General features: G+C 45.4%; 1 protein-coding gene across 3 annotated transcripts in view; it reads left to right on the forward strand.

The window, feature by feature from the left end:
- Positions 1 to 2,155: 2,155 nt before the first annotated feature.
- The window catches only part of HM13 (histocompatibility minor 13), a 50,132-nt gene continuing 29,529 nt past the window's right edge, over positions 2,156 to 22,758 (forward strand). Inside the window, exons 1-3 of one of the 3 annotated variants that reach the window (XM_053574131.1) lie at positions 2,156 to 2,485; positions 13,600 to 13,698; positions 19,691 to 19,773. In XM_053574131.1, coding sequence (XP_053430106.1) covers positions 2,303 to 2,485; positions 13,600 to 13,698; positions 19,691 to 19,773 — 365 coding nt within the window. In that variant the 5' untranslated portion in view covers positions 2,156 to 2,302. The remainder of the gene's footprint in view (positions 2,486 to 13,599; positions 13,699 to 19,690; positions 19,774 to 22,758) is intronic. The other 2 variants (XM_053574133.1, XM_053574132.1) reach the window with 2 other exon arrangements.

Raw genomic sequence — 22,758 nt, forward strand, 5'->3', positions numbered from 1 at the left:
ATCAAAAGGCCTGTTATTAAGTCAGGACTCTGCTGTTAGCAGGCTATATGAGCCATACAAGCCTCGGTTTCCTCATCTATAAAATGAGAATATAAATTTCCTATCTGTGTTAAAGAGTTGTTTGAAAACAAAATGGGATATTCATCCATCCATTCATTTACTCGATAAATATTCCTTGAGTGCCAGGCATTATTCCAGGTGCTTAAAATTTAACAGTGAATAGTAGTGCATTGTGGACCATAAATTCCTACAGAGATGACAGATAGTAAACAAAAAATTACCAAAAATGTAAGGATCAATATACCACTCCCCTGTATAACAACCTTGGCTGCTTTCACATTTCCCTTGAAAAAATTTATCCATGGTCCGCCAAGCCCAATGTGAGATGACTCACGTCAACCAATCTGACCTCATTTTGCACCATCTGCTCCCTTTTCACTCCCCTGCAGACACACTGATCATCTTTCAGTTCCTCTATCGAGCCCTTCCTCACCTCAAGACCTTTGTACATACTTCTACCTAGAATTTTTATCCTTCAGCTGGCTCCCCCTTACACTTTTGGTGTCAGCCCTTCTTTGAGCATTCTGCCCAAGGTGATTTCCTTGGGCCATTCATGGCCCAGCCCTATATTTGTTTCGTTTATACCATTTAGATTCCCAGAATCTAGCCTAGCACCTGTTATGTGCTAGGTATGCTGTAATGATTTGTTGAATAAAGAATTAGTAAATGAGTACATATGCTTAGCAATGCACAAGGAAATTCTAGAATGATATGCAAAAAAGTCTTAAGAGTGGTTACCTTCAGGAAGGCCAGGAACCTAAAAAGGGAGGGAGTCTTGCTGTTCACTGTGTACAATGTATTGTTGAGGGGTTTTGTTTTGTTTTGTTTTGTTTTAAGACAGAGTCTCACTCTGTCATCTGGGTAAAATGCTGTGGCATCATAGTTCACAGCAACCTCAAACTCTTGGCCTCAAGAGATCCTCTTGCGGGCGGCACCTGTGGCCCCATATACCGAGGGTGATGGGTTCGAACCCGGCCCCTGCCAAACTGCAACCAAAGAATAGCCGGGCGTTGTGGCGGGCGCCTGTGGTCCCAGCTGCTCGGGAGGCTGAGGCAGGAGAATCTCTTAAGCCCAGGAGTTGGAGGTTGCTGTGAGCTGTGTGAGGCCACGGCACTCTACTGAGGGCCATAAAGTGAGACTCTGTCTCTACAAAAAAAAAAGAGAGAGATCCTCTTGCCGCAGCGTCCTGAGTATCTGGGACTACAAGTGCCCATCACATCTCTACAATTTTTAGTAGAGATAGGGTCTCGCTCTTGCTCAGGCTGGTCTCAAACTTCTGAGCTCTAGCAATACACCTGCCTTGGACTCCCAGAGTGCTAGAATTACAAGTGTGGACCACCTTGCCCAGCCTGTACTCTTGAGTTTTTACCATGTGTATATGTTAACATTCCTGTTATGAAGACCAATATTAAAAATAGGATCACATAAATCTAAATAAGTAGTTTCTTCCAATTGTGATAATAGCCACAAGCCTTATAAACTGTACAGGGTCATGAACTGGGAAGGGATTATTATTGCCTGGCACACAGATTTGCAATACACTTGCACAGCTCACAAAATCCCTTACCTCTTTTTGATTAATTTTCTCTAAATTATTTAAGTGTATTAACATGCTGTGTAACACACTACATCTTACAGACTATACATTTTATTTTGCTCATTTTATTTACTGTCTTCCCAACCTCCTACACACACCACGCTAAAGTGCAACCTTCATGAAGATAGTGACGAACTTTTGCCTCTATTGTTCACTTCAGTGTCCCCAGAGTCTAGACAGTGGCATATGGTGGGACACAAGTATTTATTTAAGCAGTGAATAAACAATCGGATATTGAATGGATGCATGCATGAATAAAAAAAACTTCGTCATTAGGAAAATGAGGATTCGTGGACAGTGGGAGAGCCTGGGATTGAGAAGATAGAATGCAGCTGGGGACTGGAGTCCTCAGGTCTCTTTTCGGATGGATGCCCACCGCAGTGGTCCAGTGTTCCTTTCTGAACTTAGTAAGTTGCTTAGCAACCCGGCGCCCAGCCCTCTGCCACCGCTAGAGGGCGAGCGGGCGGGGAGAAGTGAACGCGCGCGCGTACATGCGTGCGCGTGCGCGAAGCGGTATGGCGAGGAAGGTACGTCATTTCCTGTTTCTTTAGGGGAACGTGGCTTTCCCCGCAGCGCCAGTGTCTTTCCATCTGCGTCCTGCTGCGGCGGCCGGAGCTGAAGTCGGATCTCCAACGCACCTTCGCCATGGACTCGGCCCTCAGCGACCCGCACAACGGCAGCGCCGAGTCAGGCAGTCCAACCAACGGCACGACGCGGCCGCCTTCCACACCCGAGGGCATCGCGCTGGCCTACGGCAGCCTCCTGCTCATGGCGCTGCTGCCCATCTTCTTCGGCGCCCTGCGCTCTGTGCGCTGCGCCCGCAGCAAGGTAGGGTCGGCGGCAAAACTGGGCGCTTTCCACCCCTATCCCAGACACAGCTGACACGAACCCTTTCTAGGCGAGACAGACACCTCTTCTCCCTGAACACCGACCTTGCCCAGCACTGGTCACCACAGTTCCCTCCACCCCGGGCCCACTTCGCGCCAGCCAATCTGACTTCAGGATCTGGGCGCTGACACCTTCCTGAAATAGGGACTTGTTTCTACCTGCCCCTCCCCCCCAACCCGGACCCTGATACATCCCCCTCTCTACATCACGCCGCGGCTAGGAACACTGTCAACCGACCCTCACTGCAATTGGGGCACTGATGGTTTTGAGCCTGTTGGGCCCTGCCAGACCAGCCCCTTAATAAGCTCTGAATCAACCCCAGTCTGTACCTGCTGGGATACTGGTCCCAAGGACTCCTGAACGGTACAATCTCTTGTCACCCATTGGATAGAAATCTGCCTCACCCCACCCCAGGGCCAAACTCTCATTCCTGTCTCACTGGAATCTGTGGCACTTGCGATGTTCTCTACAACCCCCAGATCAGGCCTTTGCTTCCTTCCTTAAAAACAATCCTCAGCTCCCAGTTTGTCACTTCACTTTCTGGATCCAATTCCTGTCAGCTGGGTCCTAATAACCTGGCACCTTGTTGTTTCTACTTTTTAACCAGACGTGGTCATCTTATTTTGCTGGTTTCCTCTCCCTAACTACCATCTAACCTTGGACCTGTCCCAGCCAAAACCCAGACCCTGGTCCAGACTCCTGACCCTTTTCCCACCTACTCCCTAACTATCCCAAGGTAGCCTTTCTCCCTCATACCCCCAACAGTCTTTCCCCTAAATTGGTCCCACCTACTGAGTAACTGAGCCACTGTTGGCCTCTCTTGTGACACCAGGCCACACCCATCCCTGGCCTTCCTTAACATCTGTCCTGTTGGATACCTAAGAGGACTCCTGCACTTCCCACCTTCTGCTCCCTCACCTTCCACACACTTCTCCACCATATTAACTCTTTCCAATCCAATATTTCTGCCGCGTGCATGTTCATATTTCTTTTGGGCAGGAAAGAGGTTGGTGGATTACTTCTAATTATTTTACAGTTGTTGTTTTTATTTTACAGTTTTAAAAGAGAAAAATATATATATGAATTCATTTGGTGATTTTATTATCTATTTTAGTTTACATAAAATAAAGTATTTTTGTTTATTTTTGTTAATAAACAACAAAATCATCATGTCAAACTAGATTCAACATAGGATCGGAAAGGGTTAAGTTCACTGTAGTCCATTTTACCTTCTCACTTCCTGACACCCTGTCCCTTCCTGCACAGTCTCTTAATCTGCAGCTCCCCACTGCTCTTCCTCCACCCAGACCTGAAGATGGACCTAAGCGGAAGCTGTCTTACCCAAAGAGAGCAACCCCACAAAGCAGCTGCCAGTTTTGAAACTGCTTAAGCTCATGTTCTCAAAACACTACCCAACTTGAGCTTGGTTGAGACATGCCACCTTCCTTCTAGAGCAGAGAACTCACTACTGGCTCTCAGTGGTCAGACACAAAAGAAAATAGACAGGCAGGACTTAGGCTGAGAGACTCAGATGTGACCCCATTTTCCTTATTCTATCTCCTCTAAGCAAAATTCAGGTGGCCTTAAGTCTCTCTAACATGCCTATCAGGCAGAGAGAAGTTCCGAAATAGACCAGGACAAAGGAGGTGAGGGCAGGGTGGCATAAGGCTAAGCAGCTTGATCAAAGCAGCTCTCAAAACAGTCTGAGTAATTAATTCTTGGCACCTTCTGCAGATGCATCACTAATTTCTTCAGAAAGCAGCTTCCGGGGGTGGCGCCTGTGGCTCAAGGAGTAGGGTGCCGGTCCCATATGCCGGAGGTGGCGGGTTCAAACCCAGCCCCGGCCAAAAACCACAAAAAAAAAAAAAAAAAAAGAAAGCAGCTTCCATGCAGCAGTATTTCCTGAACTTCCACTATTGTCTAAGGTGGGGGTTTGCTGTAAAGATGAGTGGGTCAGAGCCCTGCCACCAAGGAGATCAGGGGTCTGAATGAAGGGAGAATAATTAGATCTCTAACTGTAATACAAGTAGTGCTGCAGGGTTTAAGAAGAAAGGTTGAGCACATCTAGGGCAGGGTGGGGAGGTTTTGCTAGAGGTAGGCTTGGACCTTGATGTAAAGGTTGAGTTTCAGTTAGAAGAAGGCATTGTAAGCAGAAGAAACCAGGTAAACTGAGAGGTATGTGGCTGTTCAGGAGATAACTGGAGATTCTGAGGTTGAGTGGAGCAGAGGGTAGTGTTAAGGCATGAGGAGTGGCTCATTCCTGTAATCCTATCACTCTAGGAGATGGAGGTGGGAGGATCCCTTGAGGTCAAGAGTTTAAGACCAACTCAGCGCCCATAGCACAGTGGTTATGGTGCCAGCCACATGCACCGAGGCTGGCAGGTTTGAACCTGGCCTGGGCCAGCTAAACAACAATGAATGACAACTGCAACAAAAAATAGCCAGGCATTGTGGCAGGTATCTGTAGTCCCAGCTATTTGGGAGGCTGAGGCAAGAGAATCACTTAAGCCCAAGACTTTGAGGTTGCTGTGAGCTGTGATGCCACAGCACTCTAACAAGAGTGACATAGTGAAACTCTGTCTCAAAAAAAAAAATAAAAGACTTCCCTTAAATCTCCTCTACAAAAGAAAAACTGGAATTAATCTGCAGGAACTGTCTTTGGACAGCTCAATACCATCATTTTCTAAGAATAAAATTAAAAGCAGAGAAAAAAAAAAAAGGCTCGGCACCTGCAGCTCAAGCAGCTAAGGCGCCAGCCACATACACCTGAGCTGGTGAGTTCGAATCCAACCTGGGCCCACCAAACAACAATGAGGGCTGCAACCAAAAAATAGCCAAGAGTTGTGGCAGGCACCTGTAGTCCCAGCTACTTGGGAGGTGGAGGCAGGAGAATCGCTTGAGCCCAGGAGTTTGAGGTCACTGTGAGCTGTGATGCTACAGCACTCTACCCAGGGCGACAACTTGAGGCTCTGTCTCAAAAAAAAAAAAAAGCGTTCAAGACCAGCCTGAGTAAGAACAAGACCCCTTCTCTACTAAAAATAAACTAGCTAGGTATGGTGGCGTACACCATAGTCCCAGGTACTTGGGAGGCTGAGGCAGAAGGACCACTTGAGCCCAGGAGTTTGATGTTTCAGATAGCTATGATGACACAGGATCACAGAGCAGGACTGTGTCTCAAAAAACAAAAAAAAAAGAGTATTGCACCTCTAAATACATCCCAGGCATCTCCTGCAAGGCAACGGGGTTGGAGGATATATAAATTACAAACAAGACCTGACCATTAGTGCCTGCCAATAACCAGGGATGTCCATCTGTGGCTCATGGGCCACCTGCTGATTTTGTGAGGACTTTTTTTGCTTATGTATGGTGTTGGATATCACAAAAAGTATGCGCAGACCATTTCCCACCCCCCAACTCCCCCCATCAGCTTTTTTTTTTTTTTTTGAGACAGTCTCACTCAGTTGCCCTGGGGGTGAGTATCATGACATCATAGCTCATAGCAACCTCAAACTCTGACTCAAGTAATCCTTTTGCCTCAGCCTTCCAAGTAGCTGAGACTACAGGTGCCTGGCACAGTGCCCAGCTAATTTTTCTGTTTTTAGTAGAGATGGGTGTCTTGCTCTTGCTCAGCCTGGTCTTGAACTGTTGAGCTCAAGAGAATCCACCCACCTCGGCCTCTCATAGTGCTAGGATTGCAGGGGTGAGCCACCAAGCCTAGCCCTGCTAATCAGCTTTATTAGTGTTTGTTTATTTAACATGTGGCCCAAGACAACTTTTCTTCTGATGTGTAGCAGAGAAAAAAAGTTAGACACCTCTGCTTGAAAACCTTTATCCCCTTTGATGTTTACAGCAACTGAGTGTAACAGGTAGAGCCAATTTTATTATCCCCATTGTACAGAAAAAGAAACTAAGAGTCAAAGAAATAACTTCTGAAGATCACCAGATCTTCAGGTGTGCCTAGTCCTAATCCAGAGCTATTATTCTCCTTCATATAGATGTTTCTAAAAGCTCACTCAAGTGGTGTTTTGACCTAGAGAAAGGATAAGCCAAATGCTTCCCTTTTCTAGCCAGAATCATTTCCCTGGTCATTTGGCAACAAAAGAAAAGAGTTAATGTGGGGACTTAGGAACTTTGATTTCCCACCAGCGTTAGACCCCTAAAGCCAATGTTAGGACAGACTTCTCCCATAACAGTCAGTCAGGGCAGATTGTGAAATCATGGGGAGGAAAAGGTGGTGCATCCAGGAATGTGTTGGGAAGTACCCTAGGGAGGATTTGTCTCAGAGCAGCACCCATTCTTGTTGGATACCTACGTCCCCAGACAGAAGCTAATCTGACCCAAGCAGTAGCTGAACATCAGATTGGTTCAGAGGCCCTTGGCCTGTAATACAGGAGCCTCTGAGCCAAGAGGACTGGGTGCCCACTCTGTGCCAGGCTCTGGGCTGGGTACCAGGAGTGCCAAGACAAAGAAGGCCAAGCCCTGCCCTCACAGAGCTCAGTTACCAAGGAGAAATAGACATGTGACCAGCCAGCTAGATTGAATTCTGATATGCCTCCTGGAGGGGGCAGCAGTTGTCTGCAAGAATGGTCAAGAGTTCAGCAGGCAGACTGGAGAGCGAGGCATGGGACCACAGGTGTGTTCAGGGAGGTGAAGAGGAGTGTGACATGAGCCCAGGAGAGGGCTTAGATGAAGTGACAAGAAGATGCTCAGGGAGCCTGTCGCCTTTTCTAAGGGCTAATCCTGAAGGCACTGCAATGCTTAACTTGATAACTAGAACCTCTTAAGTTGACCAAGGGACTATAACAAACTGGTCAACATAAGGAACTAGGCCTACTGTACATTGAATACATGTGGTGCTTGTCCAGTCTATGAAAATTAAATAAACTTAACAAGGTGGTCAGTGTAGGAAGGTCATCAACTATGGAGGTTCTACTGTAGTTACAAAAATACTACATACTTATAAAAAATTCAAGCACTGCAGAAGTGTAAGGAAAAAACCTCAGTATTACTCCTTGAAACAAGTTACACGCTACTTCCAATTAGCTGTTCAGTGTGTAATCATCCAGAACTTTTTCTGTGTATATACTTAACATACAATGTTTGGGCCTGTGTATATACACATGTAAATTTATTTATTTTTATAAAAATGGGATTATGCAATACGTATTGCTCTGCAACTTGATTTTTTTCTTTGGTTATTTTTCTATATCAACACATGTTACTCTGTCTCATCCTTTTATGGTGGGGAGTACATGTCCGTGGTCCTGAATTCAAAGGGTACAAAGGGGTACACAGTGAAAGTCTCCCTCCCACCCAAGCTGCCCAATTTCCTTCCCCAGAGGCAGCCCCTGTCACCTGTTTTCTTATATGTCTATCTTGGGAGAGTCTGTGCTTTTACAAATAAATAAGCATGTGATTCCCCCACCACTTTTTTTTAAATGTAACTGTTACATATTATATATGTGTATGCACATACACACACACACGCTTTCACATCTTGTTTTTTTCACCAAATATGTGTTGGAGATCCAATTATGTCGGTATATATGTTATGGACTCTTCTTTAACAGCTGTGTTGTATCCACCGGTACCCCAAAATTTGTTTAGAGCACTTCTAAAGTCCTCTCAGTATGGTGCCTGGACCAGCAGCATCAGTATCACCTGAGAACTGGTTAAAAATACAAATTCTGAATTAGAAACTCTAGTTGGACCCAGCAATGTATTTGAGTTATTTGTAGGTTAAATTTCTCAAAATTGATTTACTGGGTTGTAGGCTGTGTGCATTTTTTATTTAGATAGATTTTACCAACTGATCCACTGTAGAAGTTGTATCAGTTTACTCTCCCCCCAGCAGTGACCTCAATTCTTGTTTAATGGCTGCCTAATAGCTAATTCTCCGGAGGTTTTTTAGCAGGTAGTGATACAGTCAGATGGAGGCCTTAGAAAGAGCTCCTGGCAGGGAAGATGATAGACAGAGAGAGAAGGAAGTATAAGGAGACAAGATCAAGGCACCAGGATTGTGGTGAGGGTGGCAGTGGCGGCCAAAGAAGGGGAGTGAGAGGTGGGTTCTGGAAACACAATTGTGGGGAGGTGAGTGACTAAATGTGCTGATAAGGGAAGGAAACCCTGGGGTCTCCAGCTGGGGCAACAATACCAGAATGGTACATGAATTCTGGATAATTCCCAGGGCATGGCCTGGAAGCAGTGCTCCCAGAGCTTGAGCCCTGCCTATGGCTGCAAGCTGGGCATCTGTCTTCCCTTACTGCTTTTGCTTCCGCCCTGATAACTGAACATTGGAAGCTAAATTTATTTCTGCTATTATGTCAGCTTTTTTCCCCACTCTAATTGTGTTTCAGGAACTATTGTATTTGTATATGTGCATCTGATTGAAAAATCCCAATCAAATTGGTAAGAGTCCTAACAACTTTTAGTGTTTTTGTAACTACAAAGATGAACTTTTCAGTTGCTGCCAGCATTCTGTTCTTCAGAAAGCTCTCAGCTTCTGGAGCATCACACTTGCCAACAGAAAGTTCCAGGTAGGAAAGAGAGGTCCTCTAGGAAATAGTTGCCAAGAGTTTGGGGTCTCGGGGGTGCCTGTAGCACCATGGTTACGGCGCCAGCCACATACACCAAGGCTGGCAGGTTCGAACCTGGCCCAGTCCAGCTAAAACAATGACGACTGCAAAAAAAACGCCTGTTGACATTGTGGTGAGCGCCTATATTCCTAACTGCTTGGGTGGCTGAGGCAAGAGAATTGCTTAAGCCCAAGAGTTTGAGGTTGCTGTGAGCTGTGATGCCAGAGCACTCTACCAAGGGCAGCATAATGAGACTCTTTCTCAAAAAAAAAGGAGTTTAGGGTCTGGAACTGTCTTACTTTGAATTCCTGGCTCTGCCAACTGTGTGTTCTAAGCAAATTACTTTGCTCCTCTCTGAGCCTCAGTTTCCTCATCTGTAAAATGGACCTATTAAAAGTACTGCTTTGTGGGTTTTTTGTAAGGGTGAATTCATGTAAAGCACCTTGAACAGTGCTTAACACACAACGTTCTCAGTAAATGTTATCTTTATTATTGTTTCCATCATTCACATTTCAGGTCTCCCATTCTGACTCAACATTGCTGTGGGACATATTTATAACAGTCACCCACAAAGGAGACCAGATTCCTCTGTGTGGTGAAGCATCTGTCCAACCTTGGTTTGTCATTGAATAGTATTAAGCATTTTCCCACCCAGGGTATCTACCCAATGAATTGAAAAGAATATATGGAAATGAGCTGTAACACTAGTTTGTAGGTGAAGCCACAAAGTCATAGCCCTGAACCTCTGTACTCACAGGTCCTTCTGCCTGGTAAACCCTTCTTTTCCTTGAACACAGAGCAAACTCCTCAGTGTATATCTGGCTCCTACTGTATGGCATGCCTTGCTTAAGTGCATCTGCTCTAGCCACCTCTGACACTTTCTTCCTCTGCAGAAATGGGGTCTCATCTGCTTTCTCCTGATGCCCTCATACATAGCAGTGATATAAACAGCATATAGAGAGACCTTAAGTGATGACTCCAGATGCAATTCTAAGCACTCCTGTGCAGAAATCAGAATCCTCTGATGCCTTTGCCCCTGAGGGAACTGAGGCTCTCAGAAAATGAGGGGGGAGAAAATAACTTTCCCAAAGTCCCACAGCTGGAAAGAAGTACAACTGGAGTCAGACTGGGCTTTTTGACCTTAGAGTCCTCTGAGCCAAGTGGCGTTTCATACTGTGTTTCATACCATTATACATGTCTGTTTTGTCATGTGTCACGCTGCGTTGTAATATTCTATTCACTTGTCAAGCTTTTAACCTACCTGCCTGTGAACTCTTTGATTCAGGAACTGTCTTTTTTTTTTTTCCAGCCTCGCCAACTCAGTATGTTTCCAAAAATGTGGCTTCTTGCCATTCTGACAGATGAAAACTGGAATCTCAAGGAAAGGAAGGGTTTACCAAGCTAGAAGTTGTCTTTGTCTTATCATCCAGGCTAGAGTACAGTGGCATCATCGCGGCTGACAGCAACCTCAAACTCCCGGGCTTAAGTGATCCTCTTGCATTAGCCTCCCAAATAGCTGGAACTATAGCTACTCTAGGCACCAGCCACCATGCCTGGCTAATTTTTTTTTTTTTATTTTTTTATTGTTAGGGATTCATTGAGGGTACAATATTTTTTTTTTTTTTTTTTTTTGGGAGATGGGTAGAGTGCCATGGCTTCTTTGTTTGCTTACAGCAACCTCAAACTCTTGGGCTCAGTCAGTCCTCTTGCCTCAGCCTCCTGAGTAGCTGGGGCTATAGGCACCAGATAGATTTTCTATTTTTAGTAGAGATGGGGTCTCTACCAGCTCAGGCTGGTCTCAAACTCTTGGCCTCAGGCAGTCATTTTACCTCAGTGTCTGAGAGTGCTAGGATTACAACCATAAGCCACCACACTTGGCCAGGGGCTGATTCATTTTTGTACACAATTGCTATGCAGGAAATGTATTGAATATGTCAAGGAGCACAGAGGGTGAGGAATACTTGTCCGAGTCCCACAGCACACTGCTGCCAAAAGCAGAAAACAAGGGCTGAGAGAGAGGAGAGAAGGAAGGAAGTGGGCCTCTCTGTCAGTATGGCTCACCACACCACCCCACCTCCTGGCAGAGCTGCCAGGATGAGTCATGCAGAGCTACCCCCGTGCCTCCAGAGCGAGGGTCTACCTTCCAGCCCAGTGTGTGGGGCACCACAGCCATACATGTGTTAAGGGTTTGGTTAAAGGCCTCCTTGCTAGCCTTTCCCTGATAATCACGGCTGTTCCTGTGGGCACAATTTCCTTTGTCCGGCTCTTTTGCATTGTATTTCATTTGGTTTAAGGCTCTTAGCCTTTTTGGTAAGTGAAGCTAGAGGTTGTCATCTGGTTTGAGAGATAAGTTAACTGAGGCCCAAAGAGCAAATAATTAGCCTCAGTCTCCCAGCAAGCCATTAACAGCAATGAATACCTTGGGCGTACTTTATAGCATCATTTTACTTACATGAGAATTATCTGTAGCAAAATGGATCCCAGAAGTGGTATCACTTTGTCAGAGGGTATGTGCACCTGTGGTTTTGATACAGACATGTTTTGCTTTCTACAGGATTGCTTCTTTCTATGCAGCCTCACCAACTCAGTATGTTTCCAAACATGTGGCTCCTTGCCGCTCTGACAGATGAAAACTGGAATCTCAGTGTACTTTAATTTGAGCTTCTCTTTTTAAGAATGAGAATGGAGGCTCGGTGCCCATAGCTCAGTGGTTACAGCACCAGCCACATACACTGGAGCTGGTGGATTCGAACCCGGCCTGGGCCTGCCAAACAACGATGACAACTACAATAATGACAAAAAAAAAATAGCTGGACATTGTGGCGGGCGCCTGTAGTCCCAGCTTCTGACACAAGAGAATTGCTTAAGTCCAAGAGTTCGAGGTTGCTGCGAGCTGTGATGGCACAGCACTCTAACCAAAGGACGATATAATGAGACTCATCTCAAAAAAAAAAAAAAAAAAAGAATGAGAATGGACATTCCTTTTTTATGTTTAAGAGCCATTTGTAGTTCCTATTCTGTGAATCTTCTCTTTGTATCCTTGGGCACATCCAAGTTATGATTTGATGCATCCTGCCAAATAGCCCTTTCCAAAAGGCTGGACAGGTTGTACTCTGGCCAGTGCTGTGTACGCATGCCCATTCCCCACAACCCCCTCTCCCAGTGATCATTTCACAAATGTGCTGCCCTCTGCCCCTCTCTTTCACCTTTGCTGTTGTCCACCCTGGGCCACTAGGTCCTCCCACAGCCAAAGTCTGCCTTCTCCAGACAGCTTCTCTCTTAGCAGGTTTTTTCCTGTTGGTGTTTAAGAGCCAGCTATGAACCAAAATACCAGTGAGACTCTACAACTCAATGAATCCCTTCTCCAGGGATGCTGGTGCTTTATTCACAGGATGGACATTTGATGGTAAAATCTCAGGCACTGTAATGAACCTGTGGTTCCTATGGAAAGAATGTCACTTTCATTATAAGGAGAGCTTTAATCTGCCATTGCTGGGACTTTTCGGTGTGAAATAAAATAGTTGAGAGGTAGGCTCGTTCTAGCAGGGAAATTCCTGAAACAGCTTTGTAGCAGTAATATTTGCTGGGCCCTTTGAGAACCCTGAGGATTTTGTCTAACAGAGACAGGGCATGTAGAGAGCATTGTGATCCTGGAAGCTTTTGAATGTGTTTGACTACAAATTTATACTATCATTGATGAATTTTCATTAGGAAGTCCTTTGGCATGAATTCTGTGAAGCTAATTTAATTTCTGCATTGCACTGTCAACTCATTTTCAATTTCCTTCCATTTTTATAAAACTAAAATTATTTTTATTGCATTCAGTTCTTTTTCATACAAATATTTATCCTTCATCAGCTCTTTACCCACATCACATTCTTCCCTGATCATAGAATCTGCCATTGTAAATTTAAATGTGCCTTTTACTTTTCCTCTGTTTCCCAGTCAAATTTCCTAAGTTTTGTCAAGATTTGCTTCTCCTCGCATTTGGTGTCTCCCCATTTGCTGTTTTAGCCATTGTCAGTTTTATTTGGTATTAGTTTATTTCAATTCGTAATATTCAAAACCTACTGGATGAAAGACTAACCATATTTCTGTCTTAGCCAATCCATAAGAAAATGGGAGATGGTGTTCCTCATGAGGTCTGAGACTGCTCTGACATCACCAGTGTCCAGGTGTTCTTCTCTTAGTTATTCTAAGTTATACTAGAGCAGCCTCTGCCATACACTTTGTCCCAAGGCGTGCCACCTGTGCCCTGGATTCTCCCTGGACTGTCTCTATCAGGGTCCAGATCTCCTTATGGCAAAATGGTGGGATCAGAGCATCTTGCCCTGGTGTGAGGTAGGCAGCGCCCCCTGGCAGAGGGAACAGCAGTAGCAAAGCCTGAGGCACCTAACTGAGTGGAATGGAAGGAGGGGGAGAGAAGGGCATCAAATTCCCACCAGGATCCAGCTCAGCTAGTGCCACTCTTCTCTTTAGAATGCTTCGGACATGCCCGAAACAATCACCAGCCGGGATGCTGCCCGCTTCCCCATCATCGCCAGCTGCACGCTCTTGGGGCTCTACCTCTTTTTCAAAGTAAGTCTTTAGCCACTTGTCTTGTCATTTGGTTTAAATGACTTTGTTTTATTTTGTTTTATTTTTCCCATCACAGGAGCCATGCATGTTCATTTATAGAAAATAAAGAGCAGAGAAAAATTAATAATTCACCCATAATCCCACCCAAAGACAACCACTGTTGGTGTTTGGGGCCCTTTCCCACCATCCCTGTTTCTTTTCTCCATGTAGCACGTTGTTCTGTTATCGTGATACCAGTTTGGTTTCATCGTACTGTTTATGTTGGGGTGGGGTATAGCTTGTGTCTCAGACATACTGCTGTCATACTAATCACTTTTTTTTTTAATTTATCGAGGTTTATTTTCCCAATAAAAGTTACACAGGCTCAGTGTTGAAAACCTGGAATACACAGAAAAGTAAAAAGGGAAACACAGAAATCATCCAAAACCCCACTACCAGAGACAGTTACAGTCTCCCTTTGGAGGTGTGTCCTTCCACTCTTTCTCCCTGTGCATGGTCTCTCCATAGCTGTGAGCACATGGTGTATTCAGTGTGGAGCTGCTTTGTTCACTGCACATTAATAACTTCATAAGCATTTTCTCATGTTACTGCAAACTCTTCTCAATATAACTGAACTGTTTTCTGGATTTTCTGAATTGTAAAAGTTAATATATACAGAAAACTTAAAGGATATCGAGAGAGACAAGTAAATTTCACAATACAGAGGTATTCACTGTTAAGTTTTTGGCATATATCCTTTGACTTTTGATAAGCATAAAAAGATATTATATCTTCTTTTTTTTTGGAGACAGAATCATATTTTGTCACCCTCAGTAGAGTGCTGTGGCATCATAGCTCAACACAACTTCAAACTCTTAGGCTCAAGTGATCCTCTTGCTTCAGCCTCCCGAGTATGTAGAATTACAGACCTGTACCACTACACCCAGCTAGTTTTTCTATTTTTGGTAGAGACAGGGTCTCAAGCTCTTGCTCAGGCTGGTCTTGAACTCCTGAGCTCAAGCAGTCCACCCATCTCAGCCTCCCAGAATACTAGGATTACAGGTGTGAGCAACCACGCCCCGCCTCACTTCTTATTTTTTTAATAGTACATCATGAGTGCTTTTTCCTGATCATTAAAAATTCCACAATACTAATTTTAATTTACATTTTAAAAATCCATGTACATGGTTAAAAAACTTTTTTTAACCTCAGGAAAGGTACAAATAAATGAGCCACAATCGTTCCCCAGTATAGTTTCTTTGAATCTCTTATATGTAGACCTACACTTTTGTTAAAATATTTAAATATGTAAAACATATGACTCTTAGCACAAAGGTATTTTTGTATCAACACAGTCAAATCTACCTCATTTTTGTTCACAGCTATTCACCGGTCTGTTTTACAGTGTACCTCTGAGGATATTGACATGTGTCCAGTTTTGAGGTAACAGTAGTATCGCCATGAATATTTTCATGCACATATTTTCTTCAAGCATATTTTAGGATTACCAGATCAAACAGCATCTACTTTTTTTTAAAAAGATGAGGTCTTGCTCTATTGCCTAACCTGGAGTGCAGTGGAATGATCGTAGCTCACTGTAGCCTCCAACTCCTGGATTCAAGTCATCCTCTCACCTCAGCCTTCTGAGACTACAGGTGCTTACACCACACCAGGCTGATTTTTCTTTTTTTGTTGTTGTTTTTTTAAGAGGTGAGGTCTTACTGTGTTGTCCAGTCTGGTCTTCAACTCCTGGCTCAAGCAATTTTCCCACCTCACCAGGCTGATTTTTCTTTTCTTTCTTTTTTTTTTTTTTGAAAGAGGTGAGATCTTACTGTGTTGTCCAGTCTGGTGTTGAACTCGTGGCTCAAGCAATTTTCCCCCCTCAGCCTCCCAAAGTAGTGGGATTGCAGGTGTGAGCCACTGTACCCAGTCTGTATCTCATTTCTCCTTAGCTAGTACCAAATTGCTCTCTGAAAGGATTATACCATTTTATGTTACTACTAACAGAAATGTGCTGGGTTGCCCAGACCCTCACCTACATTAGGTAGCACCAAAATTTTTAGTGTTTACCAGTCTGTGAGTGAATCAAAAGCATGATTTTTAACCCGTTTCTTATTCCATAGCTCCCTCATTGTTGGATCAGAAATACTCTTTTCAATGGTTTTAAAATATATAGCGCAGTTGATTTATAGCATCCCACTCACTTAAAACAGAAAATGTCATTCTGATGTTTACTCTTATAAATAAGAGTGTATTAAATAATATTGAGTAATCACTGATTTTTTTTTTCCTGTTTTTCCTGGATCTGGGGTGAAGAACTGAATTTATCCAATGCCTTGGTTCATAGCATACCATCCTCAGTCCATGCTAGGATCCCACTTCCTTTTCCCTCCTTCACCCCAATACCCAGTTCCATTTCCCACCTTCATTTCCCTCTCTGCCAGAGATGCCTGCTCTAATGTGTTTGATTTATGTCCTCGGATATGTGTGTTTTTTATAAATAGTGTTGGTGTATCTGTGTGCATCTGTGAGAGTTGAGTTTCCTTAAATAGAACTGTGCAATGCATCTCTGTTTCCTTTCTCTCCCCTATACTTTTGAGCTCTCCCCAACTGTGGCTCTGTGTACATCTAGCCCATTGCTTCTAGCTTTGCTTTTGGCAGATATTTCTCAAGTCTGCTGTGCTAAGCACCAGGAATACATACCCAGTCCTTTGCTTTAAGACCTTCTAACATTTTTAGTATTTAGGATTCTTTCCTTAAGCCAGATGTCCCAAATAGGAATTTCTGGCAGTAGTGGGTGTGAACATTTTTATTTAAGGCACTGGCTTCCTGTTGCTCAGCCTCTCCTCCTCTCTGGGCAGGTAAGCTGCAGCCTGCCCTGTGCAGAAGCACAGAGTGTACCTCTTCTCTTACCTCTAGAGTGTCCATGCTGAGATTTCTAAAAGGCAGCTTCCTGGTGAACAGGGCAGCCCCTGGGCTCCTCCTGCACTCCAGCCTAATGGCTGCTTCCTTGGTTGGTTTTGCTAAACTGAAAAACAGCCTACCACAGTAGCTCCTCCTCAGCCCCTTCCCTCTCCTCTTTCCGAGGGGAGCACTGGAGTACATTTTTAACACTTCATATTTTCCTCATACCTTACCATCCCCACAGACAGGCTTGAATGCCCCACCAGGCACCCAGGTACACCATAACTGGTCCCTGCCATAACTTCCCCTTCTTGCCCTTCCCTGACTGTGGCCTAGACCACATACAAGTCAGTCCCCTCATGCCTTTTGCTTGTGTGCTCCTCCCTGACTCCCAACAAAAGCACTCCCTCTCTAGGACTTGGGAGTATGACAGATCCTTTCATTACATAGGCCTCTTTGAGGAACTCGCCACCTGAGTTTAGAATGATCCATCCTCATCCCCAGTTGTGTTTGAGATAGGGGAATAAGTTCCCCTTTGGAGTCTTTAAGGGTCACCCAACACAGCCCTGGAAATTATGCTCAGGCCTATGACACAAAAGCATTTATACTCAGAGGTCCTAGAGAGGGAAGCATGGCACGCCACACAGGGGCCACATAGGAGGAGCTCCCAGGGAGCAGTTCAGCCAGTCAGGCAGAAGAAGGGCCCATGGGTGGGAGCCTTTATGGCAAGGGCCATAGGTGTGGCTCTTTTTTTGCAGCCCAAGTACAAAGGACAGTGAGACTTGATGTCCTATTCACATAGCCCACAGTCAAACCAACCAGAAGCTTAAAGGTATGGCTAGAGAGAGATTTTTCCCAAGGGTCCACAATGAAAGAACAGAGTATGAGAGGTACACATCTTCATAGAGACTCCATATGCCTGCTAAATTCATTCACAGGCCTGTTTCTTGTAGCATTCACATAGGCCTCATATTCACATAGGCCTCATTCAAGCTTTATGCATTTATTGAGTGCCTACTACTTCAGGTCTTGTGCTGGGTTCTGGGGACACCAAAGTGAGAAAAAATAGCTGACCATCCTATCACACAGATAGATGTGAGGGCAGGGTCCATAGAACCCCAAAAATCTAGCAGAACTAGCCTAGGGTAGAAGCCCCGCTCTTGCCCAAGCCCTCATCCAAGGTGACAGCTCCTCCGTCTGCCCAGCTTCTCACTCAGACCCCAGGAACCACCTGCTCCTGTCTCTCTGCCCTCATAACCAGCCTCTCCCCACATGGTGCAGCTTCAGTCCCAGAACAGATCTGGAGTCTTCCCACTGCTCATCACTTCCCCCTCCCTTGTCCCAGTTGGGACCCTATCTCCCCCTGCTGGGTCATGCAGTGCCCTTCTCACTGGGCTCTCTACTTTCAGTCCTGCCTTGCAGGGTCTATCTTCCACAGCAGCAGAGGGATCCTTTCATGCCAGTCGGTCATGTCATAGCTCTGCCCTCAGCACTCGGTACCAGCCTGTCTTGCCCAGATGAACCTAAAGTCTTCTCCAGAGCACTACATCTCCTGATTCTTGGCCCTGCTCCCTCTGCACCAGGCTCACAGGCCCCACTGGTCCCTGCACACATGAACATGCACCCACCTCAGGGCCTCTGCACCTGCCCTTCCCACTGCCTTATCTCTCTGCCAGCTCCCCTCACAGTCTGCTCCCTTACTTCATGGAGGGTTCTCCACCAGTGTCCTTTCACCCCGAAGCTTTCCCTGGCCACCTATTGAAAGTAGCAGTTCTCCCCCTTCGCTCTACCCCTTGCTCTGCTTTGCTTTTCTTCTTAGCACCCAACACTACCCGACAGAATATTGGGTGTAATTGTTTCTGTTAAAATTCTTCCCCTGTCCCAGCACGTGCAGTCTGTGAGGGCAGGGACTTTGCCTCACTCCTTGCTGTAGCCCTAGTGTTACCACAATGCCCTGTCCTCATTGTTGGGGCATAGTGAGCAGTCAGTAAATAAATATGTGCTGGATCACTGAGGGGTGGCTGTGTCAAGGAAACTGCCAGAGCTAGGAGCCCAAGAAGCCTGCATTGGGGTGGCTTAGGTGAAAGGAGAGGCAGACATCTCATTCAGCAGAAGTGTCTGCATAGTCTGCCTGTGGGTGGAAATGTGGCACAGACAAGGTGCTGCAAAAAAGGCCAGTGTAGCTGCAGCACGTGGAACAAAAGAAGGTATGTGAGCCAAGGCTCAGAAGGGCTGCAGTGGTCACCACAGTGCCCGAGAGAGGCCAGCAGGAGGATGTGGGCCTTTAGCTTATGATAGCAGAGGGAAGCCCTAGAGAGACTTGACATGAGACAGTGACATGATCAGACAGGCATTTAAACAGATTCCAAAGAGCCCAGCTTGAGAGTGGTTAGACCTGTACGCCCCATGCGGCAGCACGTCATTCAGTTAGACGCCATCACAGTAGCACATTCAGCAGACAATGCAGCAAAAATGGAGCTATATGGCACAGCCTTACCAAAGTCCAAAATTAATAACATGCGACAGTTGAATTGGGAGCATCGTGACAGAGAATATTTCTCAATTTCACCTAACAATAATAAACCAAGAAACAACTGACAAGGCTACTGTCATAACTTGCAGCCATCACTGTAGCAGGAATTTTCAGAAGAGCAAGGGTGTGGGGGACGGAGTGAGGCACGTGCATGTCTTATAACTGGCAGGCCTGGAGCCCAGGGCACCACTCCGGGGGAGCTGCCGGGGGTTTTGAGCAGAGCAGGAAACACGGGAGAACAAGTTCTGAGGTTCCAACAGCTTTCTTGGGGCTCTTCAGGCTTCCCTACCCACCCCCAGTACTCCCGTGTAGGGCACAAACACAATTACTTGCCTGTCTCCAGGTAATGAAGCCACCAAATAGAAAACTACAGACTCCTTTGGGGTGCTTGAGGTTCCCCCTTTTTCCCCACAGCTGCCATCACTACAAGGCCTCTAGTATTTTATTGTCTAAGACTCTTCCTCACCCCAACTCCAGAAGGGTGAGACCAACCTCCAGAAGAGAAGTGGGGACTCTGGTTTCCTCCTAGCCACCAGCAACCCTGACTTCCTGTTTCTCTTTGTATTTTTGCCTCAGATATTCTCCCAGGAGTACATCAACCTCTTGCTGTCCATGTATTTCTTCGTGCTGGGAATCCTGGCCCTGTCCCACACCATCAGGTCAGAAGGCACCTCTCTGCAACATTTGAAGCAGCTTTCTCAGGAGCCAACACAGGGTCTTGGATGAGAACATGACCTTTGCCTTCACTTAGAGCCAGGTTTTGAATCCTGGCTGTCAAACTATAGATGACCAGGACAAGACCTATAACCTCTCTGGGCCACAGTTTCCTTACAGGGAATAAGAGTATCTAGTAGGTGTTTTCCCACCACCACAGTTGTTAGGAACATTATTTGTGGATAATAATTCATGGTACTGAGGTGAGTAATCCCAGTGCCATCTGCCAGGTGTTTTTGCCTGCCACGCACCATGTACTGTGCTCGGCTCCTCGCACTTGATCTTATTTCATAAGGAGAGTGAGGCTGTGGTGAAGTTGGGAGTGCAGGCTCTGGAATTTGACTACCTGACTTTGAATCCAGACTCTGCCACTTAATAGCTCTGTGACCTCAGACAAGTTACTTGATCTCTCTGGCCTCAGTTTCCTCACAAATGTGGAGAAAATTAATAGTACTGTCCTTATGTGGTCATATGTAAAGCTTTTAGCACAGTATCTGGCACTTAATGTGTTCCGTAAGCATTATTTTTAAGTCAGGGAAACTGAAGCTCAGAGAGGTAAAGAAATTTGCTAGGATTACACAGCTTGTAAGCAACAGAGCCAGGATTCAAACCCAGGTGTAGCCCCAAAGCCCATCCTCTTCCCACTGCCACACTGCTCAGATTGCCACACACTGATGTCATTACAGTAGGGATGAGTGTAATAGTCCAGTCTTCCTCGGGCAGTGTTAACAGTGTTTTGGCCAGTTCTCCACTGTCTGGGACTATCCTGGGCATTAACAAACATTTGGCATCCTTGCCCTGCTCAAACCAAATGGGAATTGTGCCACCACCCTTCCCTGAGCTTGTGTCTACAAAGATGTCCCAGCGTGTTTCTGTCTTCCCCCCTTGAAGTCATACAGCCTCAGGCTGAGTACCACTAATCAAGAGGTGGCCAACAGACCAAGGAAAGTTCCCAGAAGGAAGAAACTTGACTTGAACACATCTTTGAAGGGCAGGAAACCTGGAAGAGGTATAAAGTGGAGAGAGGTCAGGCCAGGAGCTGTATAGTTTGTGCACATTGAGAGCACAGCAGAGTAGACAAAGAAAAGGCTAGAGAGAAGAAGCAAAATGTGCTTACCAGGCTTTGAATGCCGAGGTGAGTATGACCTCACTACTGGAGGCATGCTGGCAGGACACTGTGGTAGTCGGGAGCATGAGCTCAAAGCAGGCAACCCCAGGACCAAGGTCCTGCTTGGCCAGCTGACACTCAGGGATTTTTGTTGTTGTCATTGTTTTGTTTTTGGTTTTTGTGGGGGTTTTTTCTTTTTTGTTTTTTGGTGTTTTTTTGTTTGTTTTTTTGAGTCAGAGTCTCACTCTGTGTCCTGGGGTTGAGTGCTGTGGCGTTATAGTTCACAGCAACCTCAAACTCTTGGACTCCAGTGATTCTCTTCCTCCAGCCTCCTTAGTAGCTGGAACTACAGGCATGCGCCATTACACCCAGCTAGTTTTTCTATTTTTAGTAGAGATGGGGTCTCAAACTCTTGTTCAGGCTGGTCTCAAACTCCTGAGTTCAAGCAATCCATCCACCTCAGTCTCCCAGAGTGTTTGAGCCACCACATCCAGCCTGACATTCAGTTTTCCACCTATAAAATAAAGGGAAGTAACTCCTCAGAAAGGTCTAAGAAGAATCAAATGAGCCTCTCTAATATCCCCAGAGCACACAGTGAGTTGAGTGGATGGCTCAAGTGGGTGGTTATACAGCTAGAACATCAACTCTGATCTTTTTACTGAGGTCAGTTTGTCCTACACCAATCCTTCCCCAAAATCTTACTCTAGCTGGCTTAGAGAAGCCCTTCTCCTGCACAGTGAAGGTCCAAAGTGACTTGGACTAGCAAGACAGTGGCAGACCCAGTCTAACTTGCTTGAAGGACAGACCTATCTCTCGGGAGACCTCGGGTGGGGTGAGGGGCAATCACTTCCAGGCGCTGGATCCCTCCTTTCCTGTAATGACTAGCATCCTCTCCCCAACTCTAGCCATTTATACCCCAGCATCTGTGAGAGGCTTGAGACTCCCAGTTCTTCCCCACAGCCCAGCCTCCCTCTCAGACTGAGAGAACCCAATGTATTTTTTTCTTTTTCTTTTTTTTTTTTTCTCTTTTTTTAAAAAGGAAAGACAGAATCTTACTCTGTCACCCAGGCTAGAGTGCAATGGCATCATCATAGCTCACTGCAACCTCAGAATACTGCACTCAAGCCATCCTCCTGCCTCAGCCTCCCAAGTAGCTGGGACTACAGGCATGTGCCATCTTGCTGGCTAATTTTTTCTGTATTTCGTAGAGCCCGTAGAGACAGGGTCTCTTGTTCAGGCAGGTTTCAAACTCCTGATCTCAAGCAATCCGACCTCAGCCTCCCAAAGTGCTAAAATTACAGGTGTGAGCTACCATGCCTGGCCTCTAATGTGTTTTGAAAGCCAGTCTTAGGCCATGTGCTTTATTTCGACAACTTTACAAAAGAAATCTTATGTTTACCCAACTGTTCTAGCAGAGTATTTTGAACTTCTATGATTTTGACACCATAGACCTTGTTCTTTCCTCTTAGAGCAGTAACTGAGGGATATTGTCCCCAGATTTCTCATAGATTAGCTAATAAATAATTGTCTTTTAACTAATTTTAGAGATGTTATCAACAGAAAATAAAACCAATAGCGGCTAAAACTGCACATGGTAAAATTTATATGTTAGTGATTAGAAACTAACAGAAGAATCATTTGCTTAATGAAATTCAGAGCAAGAAAATTTGGGCTGGGAAAATTATACCTCACAAAACTAAGGGGTGCTGCTAACCATACAGGGAAGGCCAACAGTGTCCACTGAAAAATCTGATGGGGACCAAAAACTGTCGGATGAATGAAATAGCTACCATAAGATTTATGTGGAAAAGAATGGAATCTG

Source organism: Nycticebus coucang, chromosome 21 (genome assembly GCF_027406575.1).
Source record: "Nycticebus coucang isolate mNycCou1 chromosome 21, mNycCou1.pri, whole genome shotgun sequence".
Classification (NCBI taxonomy): Eukaryota; Metazoa; Chordata; class Mammalia; order Primates; family Lorisidae; genus Nycticebus; species Nycticebus coucang.